At 41.7% G+C, this 11,244-nt stretch overlaps 1 protein-coding gene and 1 pseudogene across 5 annotated transcripts in view; one reads left to right on the forward strand and one right to left on the reverse strand.

The window, feature by feature from the left end:
* HAVCR1 (hepatitis A virus cellular receptor 1) overlaps positions 1-6,355 on the reverse strand; it is a 34,583-nt gene extending 28,228 nt beyond the window's left edge. Inside the window, exons 1-5 of one of the 5 annotated variants that reach the window (XM_015585317.2) lie at positions 6,137-6,355; positions 5,760-5,867; positions 5,322-5,379; positions 3,199-3,537; positions 1,798-1,887 (exon numbers count right to left, since the gene is read on the reverse strand). In XM_015585317.2, the coding sequence (XP_015440803.1) occupies positions 1,798-1,887; positions 3,199-3,537; positions 5,322-5,367 (475 nt within the window). In that variant the 5' untranslated portion in view covers positions 5,368-5,379; positions 5,760-5,867; positions 6,137-6,355. Of the gene's footprint in view, positions 1-1,797; positions 1,888-3,198; positions 3,538-5,321; positions 5,380-5,759; positions 5,875-6,136 lie in introns of all 5 variants that reach the window. The other 4 variants (XM_025043063.1, XM_015585315.2, XM_025043062.1 and 1 more) reach the window with 4 other exon arrangements.
* A 2,802-nt stretch (positions 6,356-9,157) lies between these two features.
* Positions 9,158-9,276, forward strand: LOC112475365 (annotated as a pseudogene).
* The last annotated feature ends 1,968 nt before the right edge of the window (positions 9,277-11,244 follow it).

The following is an 11,244-nucleotide window of genomic DNA, read 5'->3' on the forward strand; positions in this document are numbered from 1 at the left end:
CTTTCTGATCTGACCCCAGACTATAGTTTGCTGACCCTGAGCTAAGGTGTAGTCAGAGGCTTTTAAGGGTACAATCCAATCCCCTCTCTCCACTTTAAATTCTAATCTAGAGGAAAAAAGGAAATGTAAAAAATCTAATGAAAGTAGCATAAGGAACAATAAAGGAGAAAACCTAATCAGATTGTCTAACGAACGTGTTTTCTTTATGGTAAAGTTTCCCCATCAAGCAGCCAGGAAACTATGAGGGAAGATGCAGGTGAGGAAAAGCTCTAAAGAAGGTTAAAGCATGAACGCGGTCTATGAAAACTGCTAAAAAAGTGGTTCTTGGACTCAGCCATAAAAGAAAAAATGAAACCTTGCCATTTCTGACGATACAGATGGACATAGAAGATATTTTGCTTAGTGAAGTAAGTCAGACACAGAGAGACAAATGATCTCGCTTACATGTAAATCTAAAGAACAAAATAAAAAACCAAGAGAAATAATTTTTACAGTTCCAAAAAAGTTGTAACCATAATCTCTTCTCCACATGCTGCCTCCTACATGCGTCTATGGAGTTCTATGTCACCAACCTCTTTGAGCTTCTCTGGACTGCCTCACAGACATAGCTTGCCCAGAGTCAACTGTTTTCTCCATCTGACTTGACCTTGTCTTACTCACCTTCATGCAGGAAACAAGCAAAGTCCAAAACTTGGAAGAAGCTTTACAGAATAAAGTTCTCTTAATTAAAAAAAATAAAATAAAGACATAGCTTACTAAGGCAACAGGTACTGAGTTCTATTGTGAATATACAACCTCTGTGGAAGGAGATTCATTAAGAAAGGGGTACCAGAAACCAGAAAATCCTCAAGAATCCACCTATTTCAAATGATATGAGCATTAGGATGTCCACGTGAAGACGAAAGCATTGTAAACAACTCAGATTTCTGGATTTCATGAAAATCTTAAAATCATCTGGTGAATAGTTATTGAAACACTAATGTTTTCATATCGCAACAACGTAATTTTATTTTTTAAACAAGCAATGTTATGATATGATGTGAGATATGCTTCAAAAAATCCAAGACCTGGCACAGGGTGTGGTGGAACTACCTATGCGTAAACAGTGTATATGCAACAAAATTAAACTGACAATGCTTAAAGCAGGTGATGCACCTACTTTAACGGCCAGAACCCGCAGCTATAAAACAGGATTGAAACGCACCGACAATGTATAGGGTTGCCATAAGAGTTGGGTAATACAATTCTTTAAATGAATTAGCATGATTCCTGTTGCATAGCAGAGGAGTAAATGTTTACTTCACTGAAATCTTATGCTGAGTGGAGGGTCTAACTTCAGAGAGGACTAAAGGACCTCCACTCAGAGCTCCTGTGAGGGCAGAATCTCATGAACCTGAACCTTGTTCTCGGGCATTTCCTCTATTTTCCTCATAACTTGTGCTCAACTGGGACAAATCCACACCATCGTCATGAGATATCAAACAGCAGTGGTCTGGGGTGGGTTGGCTAACAACGAATCCATTTGAGAATCCGATTCGCATCGTCGTTAGATGTCAAACAGCAGTGGTCTGTGGTGAGTTGGCTAACAACGAATCCGATTCAAAAACACTACAAGTCCTCTTATTCTGAATAGTTATAGGTACAAAAGGCACAGAGATTCTCAAATCCTCTGATGCCTACATTTAAAACCCAGGGAAAAACCCTAACCCTACATTGTGTTATGTCTTAACACAATGCCCTGAGTGGCCTACACCCTGTCATTAGAAGGCCTCTGGGCTCAGAAACACATCTCTTTACCTGTCGTGAGGTTCAGTGTGGTTGCTGGCGTTGTAGGAGCAGAGGTAGACACCCTAGGTGATGTTGGAACACTGGTGGTCTTAGGTGGCGCTAGAAACAACAGGAAAGCAAGGATTAATCAAGCAGCAGGAAACTGGGGCTTTATGCTGGCCCTGTACATTAACTCACCCAATGGGCGACGAATCCCAGACAGAATGGGGTTCTCTCTAATCTCCCCTGATCCCAGAATTCTTATTCTTGGTCAGCTAGAATCTGACAGGGTGAGCGTGAGGACAAACTTGCTAAAAGTGATAATCATAATCAGTTCTCCACATTCTGCCTCCTACATCTGTATACAGTGTTCTACCTCACCAGCTTCTCTGGGCTTCGCTGAATTGCCTCCCAGATGAGTTTTCCCTGGAGTCAATTGTTTTCTCCATCCGATTTAACCTTAACTTACTCTTGTTCACGTGGCAAACAGCCAAGTCAAAAATTGGGAGATCATAAAATAAAATTTCCCTTAATTAAAAAAGAATAATAAACTATAGAGATATAGCTTATTAAGGCCTCAGGTAGTATTGGATTCTACTGTCAGTATTAGACCTTAGCGGAGGGAGATTCATTAAGAAGGAGCACCAGAAACAAGAAAATCCTCAAGAATCTATTTCTTTTATCAAATGGTAAGGTTATTAGGATGTCCACATTAAGAGGAATGAAATGTAAACTGATGAGATTTCTGGATTTCATGAGATCTTAAAAGCAAATAGTGAACACTTGTTGGAATGCAAATGTTTTCATATTGCAACAAGGTCATTTGGATGTTTTAACAAGCAGGGCTGTTATATGAGGTGAGATATGCTTCAAAAATTCCAAGGCAGGGCAGAGTGTTGGGGCAGAACTATATCTGCTTACACAAAGCACATGCAAAAAGATTGATGGTTAAAGTTGATAATATATATAATTGACCATATCTTACATAATATTACCTATTTTCCATGTTTCAAATTCTCAATATTAGTTTTAAAATGTGAAGAAAATTTCTCTTATAAATTTTCTAAGACAGCATCTCAGAAAAAGGGCTGTCGATTAAGATGAATAAGTTCTGCTTGATAAAAGTGTTCATTACATTTCACAATGGAGCAGTTGCGTGCTTTTTCATGAATAAACTAATATTTCTGAAGCATTACTTAAAGAAATAGTTGGCTGACTTAAAAGATCCTCCAGCCTATGGTCTTGAATCAAAGTTGTTCTTAACACTTCATTCTACATAAATAAGTTATTCTATTTCCCAACAGTCACTAAAAAAAGAGACTGTAGGAACCTCTTCTTTCTCTAATAAAAGAAGAGAAAATTACTACCAAACAGTAAAAGTCTCTGTTCACTCACATGAAGACATCGAAGGAAGAATTAAAACAAGCTCACCTGGCTTTATTTCCAATAATATGTTGACTTTCTTGTCATTAAACCACCCTGAGTGCTCAATACGGCAGCAATATGTGCCACTGTCGGATTGTTGTGCATTCTTTATGGTTAAAGATACATTCCCTTTCGGAATGATTCCATTTAGCTCATAACGCATGTTCTTCTGAAAGGTGACACGATATCCATCAGTCCAGATGAGTTGATCTGAGCATACGGACCGAGGACATCCCCCTCGGCCCCAGCACATGGTTGTGACTTCACTAGCTGTTGAGTAGGTGCAGGGTAGCGTGACAGGCTGACCCACCACTCCGCTTACTTGTACTTGAGAAACTACAGCATCTGCAAATAAAAAGAAAACAGGACACGAGGCCTCAATATTTTAATTTTACATTTATTTTCACTTTTTTCTTTTCATATAGTTTATTTTGTTTGTAATCATATAACTTTATATCTTGAATTTAAAAATTCTATATAGTTTATTAACATCTTTATTAGCATTTCGTTTACTTGATATTTGTAAATATGACATAATTTAAACTTTTTTTCTGTACTTAGAATTGCTTCCTAATGGGATAGATCTCTAAGAGAAAAAATTATCAGTATAAAGGGCAGAATATTCGCAGTCTCTTTTTTTCAAATTCCTTTTCAAAACGTATGAACAAATGACACTCCAATTATATATGAGTGTGTATTTCATTCTGTGTTTGACAGGTATCTGCTTATCCATTTGAAAATTCTATTGCATTTAGAGTTTCAATTTTTTATTTTTATTATAATTTCGACAACTGCTACTACAAAAGAAGTAGCCTCACAAGCCCTCTCTCATAAAAATAAGCGGAGCTACAGTTTTCTCTAAAGTATTGTCAGCTTAAAGGCAGAAGTCTAATAAACTCTTCATAAATCAATTTTTAGAAAATGGGTTTCTAATATATCCAGGAGGAGCTAAGGCTTATCAAGTGCTTTAGGGTCAGTCCAAAATTCCAAGTCAGTACCCCTTGTCATGAGTTGATGACAGCCAGCACTTGAGCAAGTCTTACTTCCCCTGGTGAAACCAGAGAACTTGAGAATATTCCATCGAGTACTAAATTATGCCACTTAAAACCAAAAACTCTCTCCCGTGGTAGAAATGCCAAATGCACTCAAGGTGGTCCTTAAGTGAATTCTGAGATTCATCAACTAATCATATTGATTCATTTTTAAAAACATTTTTCTAAATTTCAATTACAGTTGATATTCAATATGATACTAGTTTCAGGTGTACGCCACAGTGATTAGACATTTACATAACTTACAAAGGGATCACCCCCATAAGTCTAGTACCCATCTGACACCACACATAGCTATTACAATATTATTGACTATATTCTCTATGTAGTACTAATCCTAACTAATCTATATTTCAGACTGGGCTGTGAGTTTCGGAAATCTTCTAAAAATAAAATCATCATTGTTACCTAAGAGTAGTTTTTCACTGGAATCTTATAATATTTATTTTTGCCTAACAGCATTTTTGGATTACAGATATAATACATACTAATTATAAAAACTCAGTTATAGAAGTATTATAAAAATAATATTTCCCCCATAATCCCACCTCTAGCGATCGTTGTTTTTTAAATTTACGATATATTTATTTCTAAATTTTTCCCTATCTCATATAATGTTTTGAATTTAAATGTCCTATTTTTAAAAGAAATAATTGCACATGTTAAAAAAAATCAACTGCACAGAAGGGTACAACGAAAGACTGGTCTCTTTTCCATGCCATTTCTCCTCTCCATCCCCTCCCACTCCGTGATAACACCTTACTATTTCTTACATACAGGCGAGAAGTCCATGCATTCCCAAGTATCTACCCATGCCTTTTTTTTTGTTTAAACACAAATTTCAGCATATGACATACTGATATGCACCATGCCTTGCTCACCAGCCACAGATTTTGTAACTCATAGCATTTAAGCAATTTCTTTGGAGTAAGATTTCAGCCTGGCTCTTTGCTCACTAGTTGATCCATTACCTTCCAACAAGCCCCAAAACACTCACCTTCCTCCACCATAACCCACACACCCGTTTTATTCCTCTATGCTCATGCCCTCCAAACCCCAGCCTACATATGCACTTACCTGTCCAAAGTAGTATGAGGCTTGTGAAGGCTAACCAGGGATGCATGATGCTGTCAGCCTAAGGCAAAGAGAAAACAGACTGCGTGGTGTGCCCCTACCAGATGGAATGGAAGCAAGTCTTAATTCTCAGATTGCAACTTTTCCTATCACCCTGACTGGGTGAATCACATGAGCCTGCCCTGCTAAGGATGAGGGAGCATGGCTTCGACTCTCTGTTAGCTCTGGGTGGCCGAGGGTTCCACACCTCTAATAGACAGGCAAAGCCATCCTCAAAAGCAGCCCCTTATTCCCCAGCTCCTTCCCCACACAGGGAGTCCAAACTGACTCCTGATGCTCACACAGGATATGAAGGAGCAAAAAGGAAGGAAACCAGAGCCAGGCTCAGTGAGGAGAACACCAGAGCACAGACCAGTCTTCCAAAGGTAGAGGTGTACTTACCCTTGGCCTCTGAGATGACAGTCAACTCGTCCTTTGGTGAGTACAGGATACTTCCTGCCCTGGGCCACAGTGCTTAGTCCCCAGCCTCACTTATACTGCCAAGTTACTCTATTAGCTATAATTAAGCCGGAATGTGAATCACTGAGCCTCACCATTCACACTATGGAAGTAATAACTCAAACTGCATTTACACATCAATGGCAGGATAATGTTTCTAGAATCAGAGTCTGGATCATACTTGGTGTTCATATACACGGACCCAGGGAAATACCCCAAACTGAAAATCTGCCTCCATAAGTGGAGGGCAGAGACAGACTAACAAAAGCAGCAGCCCACCCTGATCTGGCAACTAACAGAGTTTATTAAAGGAAACTTACATACAAGGCTCCTCCTGGGTGAGAGCAAAACAAAATGTATCCCCATTGTACTTGGCAGGCACCAAAGAATTATATAGAGCAAAGGGTGGGGATAGTCATGAGGACAAGTCCATGAATGCTACCAGGTACTGGAAATTACTTTACATGCTTGACCAGGTCAGGACAATGGCCTTGTCCAAGAACTGGCCTATAGCAGGAGGCAAGGTACTGACTAATCTCAGAATAGACATCAGTTACGATTAGACAGTCTATAAGGGGGGTTTCCAAGGAGGAAGGGTACTGACTAATCTCAGAATGGACATCAGTTATGATTAGACAGTCTATAAGGGGAGTTTGCGAAAGTAACTTCCATTCTGGCCTGGGCCCAGCTTGTAGGACAGGCAGCAGTCACGTCACAGAACAGTCTCTCCTCCACACTTCACCCCTCGTGACAGGCTCTTACAAACTCACACCACCCTCTTCCACGAGGTGTCCTGAACGGTCAGCCAGGGGCTTTAGTAGCAGGGAGATAGATCACTTAGTTGCCAATTGACTACAGTGGAGACACGGTTCACAGTGATAGGAAAGACACATACAAGAAAGGAGATAAAATAAAAGAAGCAGTCCAAGTATTAGTGACAATTTTTTTCCATCATGCTCCCCCAGGACCCAAACCAGTGGGTTACCAGGTTGCCCAGGCCTGGGGCCAGATTATTTAAGGCATTTACTGGACTTTGTATATGTGCTGTCAAAGAATTATTAGCAGATTCGTCTGGTGTAAAAACACAACATTCAGTCTGGATAATGGCACAGGTGCCCCACCCCAGAATGAATTGCCACGTAACAGCAGAAGTCTGAAGGCAAACATTTAGTAGGGACGTGAACTGGGAAATCTTCTAGGAGAATGACGCCTGTAGCCTGGCCACACTGTGTAAACCACACTTGTTGGCCAGGGAGAAGTTGTACTCTCTGGCGTAACAAGGTAAATAGAACTGGGAATATGCCAGAATAGAGCCCTTTCTCTTTTTTTCTATGGTGTGTATATCGATCCATGTGCAGTGGTCTCTAAAGGTCCCAAAAGCGTTAGGAGAGGGTCCCAGCAGAGACTAAGCACGTCCTGCCCATCCAGGGATGTGAAGTAACTGACTTCAACTAGGGGAATGTCCCCCTGCAGATTCTACTAAATAGTCCCTGTTTTCGAAACAATAGGGCTTCATGCCCTCATTATCATAGCTCCTTGGTCTATGACAAGCTTAGGGCCTATTCTTGTGTCCTTTGTTTTCTATATGTTTGTTCTATTTTAAAACAGAGAAAGAAAACCAAATTCTGATTCAGAATCACCTTACTTTTAGTATTTAAATCCACTTCATTACATCTACTCTAATCTTAGAATGTTTAACCAGTCAGAACAAAGAGCCTGTTCCAGGAACCAGCAGATAGCAGAAAGTGAGGAAGGTTTGATTTATGTCCAAATGAATCCCAATTCTCATCAGACAATCTCTAAAGGGGTTTATGGAAAGCAACACCATTCTGGCCTGCATCCAGCTCATGGGACAGACAGCTCACATCACAAAAGTCTTTCCTCCACACTTGGGTTCAGATTCCATTTCTGCTGCTTGCAAAGCTGGATATCTCTACGTATTACTGAGCTCCTCCAACCCTTCATTTCCTCGTATGTAAAATAGTGCTAAAACACTTGAGATATCTCCTCAAAGGGTTGTTATAATGAGCAAAAAGCTGTGGGTGAACTTTGAAAACTAAACCTAAAAATGTATGAATACTAGCCAAGGTTTTTAAAGAATTTACTGTGTAACGGGCTCTGTGCCAAGCACCTATATGCATTTTGTCCTCACAGGCCCCCTTAGACAGGTACTGTCATTCACCCCATTTGTGGAGGAGGAAGCTGAGGCTTGGAAAGGGTAAGTGAGCCTAGATTCCAGGTGAGGCCTTTGGATTTTGCTCTTAAACCATACAAACATATGTAAGCCTGCCTTAGCACATCATTAACTCCCCTTCTGGTATAAAGATGCAGTAACTTCCTTCTCCCAGGAAGGCACTGTTCCCCCATCTCTAGCCTTTTGGTAGCTCATGACAGCTTCATGGCAAAGTGAATGACGGCCTCAGCATCCTCTGATTATGGGTCCTGTGTTCCCAGGAATGTGAACCCCCGACTCCAGCAGCCTCTGCACTGAGAAGAAAGCTAAAGCCTGATGCTGTAAACCAGCATCCCAAAGAATCTGGAGGGGATGCTCAAGGGAATGCCTGTCGCAAAGGACTGGGCCCTGGGTGGGGCCTTCCACAAAAAGTTGAGGTGGAAATGGCACCAAACACACAAATAGAAGCAGACCAAGAAAGTAGTTGGAAAAGGAAAAATAAATGGGATTCTGGAAGCCAAGCGAAGCAAATGCATCAATGAAGAGGCAATAATCACGAATCCGATGTTGCAAAGGCAAGGGATGAGATGTATCTATAGCGCTGAGCAACCCGGAGATCATTCATGGCCTTCACAAAATCAGTTTTGGTGAAGAGTAGTTTCCTGACTGTTCACTTCCCATATGTATACCTAAGAAAACAGTTTACATAGACAGGAAAGATTTGGAGGGAATTGAGACAGGGAACTCTTTCAAAGAGTTTTGCAGCCGATAAAAGAACAAAAAAAAGCAAAGGAAAGTTAGAGAGTAGAGTAAAGAGGAAGATTTATTAACATGCCAAAAATCACAGCATCTTTGTATGATCTGGGAATGACTGAGAGGAGGAAAAGTGATTTGAGAGAAGTTTGTGGAGCAATGAAGGGATGGAATCCAGCGCCAAATTAGGGGAGTCCCCTTAGACATGATCAGGGGGAGCATGTGGGTGACAGCAAATGGACTAGGGACTAATGAAGAACTGTCTGGCAGCACTAAGGGGCCACTGGAGGCAGGTGTCATGAAAGTGAGACCAGCCCAAGCGGCCGATGCTATTCTCCAGCTACCTGAGACTGCAGGCCATGATGGAGGGGTAGTAGAATCCACACCTAAGGATGGCTAAGTTTTTTAAATCACCGCATATGACCATGCTACTCTGAACACGCCTGATCTCCTCTGATCTTAGAAGTTAAGCAGGGTTGGGCCTGGTTAGTACTTGGATGGGAGACTACCTAGGAAGACCAGGTGCTGTAGGCATTAAAAAAATCAAATTAAATAAATAAATAAATAAAGTCATCTCTGGCATCTGTAAATAATCCAATCAAATAGCTCCCCATCTTAAAAGCATCCAATGGCTTCCCAGTGCCAAACTCTAAAAGCTGCTCACCTCCAAGCTGATCACACCCTTCCACTTCGAGCCTCACAAAACTCCAACCAACCCAAACCAAACTAAAGCACTTGTACATGCTAATCTTTGTAAGCAGAGTACTCTCTAACGCAGAAGGGACAACAGTACAATCAAACCTGCAAAAGTCAGAAACTAATACCAGGCTTCTCTTTTACTAACACTACATTTTATACAACTAGTTATTATTTACAATTTACAAATGTTTTTACTTTATAAATCATAAGTTAATGAGCAGAACTGCTAATATAGCTATGCTCTAGATACACATATTCCCATTTCCATATTATTATATAATTTCACAGATGGAGGGAAGCTCAGCAAAGTGAAGTGTTGCTTCTAAAGTCGCACAGCTTTCATTGAAGCCTACAGGGCTTCCTCCCGTGGTGCACTATTCCTCTCACTGATGTTGTCCGAAAAAAGCTTAAACTCAGAAGTACAGGTTCATGATCCCATTTAAATGAGAATCAGTTCCCGTGACTTTTTTTATAACCAGCAGTTTCCACTTCTTAATTCTCTTCACATTTTTCACCCTTCACTTTTTCACCGATCCCCTTCCCCGCCCCGATCAGGGAACCACTGGTTTGTTCTGAGTTTGTCTTTGTTTAGTTTTGTTTGTTCCTTTGTTTTTTAAGATTTCACATATAACTGAAAACGTATGGCATTTATCTTTATCTGCCTGACTTATTTCACTTAGCATCTAGGTCCAACCACGTTGTCATAAACGGCAAGATTTCATTCTTTGTATGGCTTAGCAATATTTCATAGTACATATGTATCACATGTTTTTTACCCTTTTAACTACTGACACTTAGGTCGCTGCTTGCGCTGACGTTGAGGGCATCTGGGAGAGGCTGTGTCCTGCTCAGCCAATGCTCCCATGGGGCTAGAGGGTGACTGGGAGCAACAGCAGGGAACACCAGATCAGGCTATTACACCTGTAGAGCTTGGGGCATTTGGGAGAGACTGCAGGGTCTCCAAGGCTACTCTGAAGGGTCTGGACCTGCTAGAAGAAGCTCCAGCAGGACTAGTGGGCTGGGTGGGACAGGGTCTCCTGGAATCGCCACAGCAGGGCAGACAGTATTAGCCAGGAGAACGAAGAGGGACAGGAGGGACAGATTTTTGTGCCTGCCCGCTCAGGGCCAGCTGAGTGGGAGGAGAGCTTAACAAAAGAATAGCACCCCCCAAGGCTTCTGTCCCCTGAGAGAACTCCCACCAATCCCTGCCCCTACAGCCCTTGCCCCAAAGTCAGTCAATTTCGTTCTTCCCTATATGGCCCAGGCAGGCATTTCTGGAACTGCCACCTCTATGCTGGAGCTTAGAGCCAGTAAGTTTGTGCCAAATCCTCTCGGTATAGAGTCTTGGTCTCCCACACGCCTTCATCAGTCTCAGATGTATTCCCCACTGGTGCTCAAGGCCAGATATTATAAGGACTCCTCTTTCCCGTACAGGTGCCCCGCACTGGGAAGCCCACTGTTGGGCTCAGACCGCTGGCTGTTGGGGTCGGGGGGCATGGAACCCTTTCAGGGGAGTTATCCCTCCCATTCATTAATCACCACGTGGGTGTAGGACATGCCCAGACCACGAGTCCACCCCTCCTACCTGTCTCCACATGGCTTCTTCTTTATATTCTTAGTTGTAGGAATTCTGTTCAGCTAGTGTTCAGCTGGTTCTCTGTAAAGGTTGTTCTACAACAGAGTTGTAATTCTGATGTGTCCCTGGGAGGAGGTGAGTTCAGGTTTACCTACTCAGTAACCTCGACTCCACCCCCACTTCCCCACCCCCACCCAACTTCCCCTCGTTTCTATTGGCTCAATCAT

The sequence above is a fragment of the Pteropus alecto genome, unplaced genomic scaffold (genome assembly GCF_000325575.1).
Source record: "Pteropus alecto unplaced genomic scaffold, ASM32557v1 scaffold40, whole genome shotgun sequence".
Classification (NCBI taxonomy): Eukaryota; Metazoa; Chordata; class Mammalia; order Chiroptera; family Pteropodidae; genus Pteropus; species Pteropus alecto.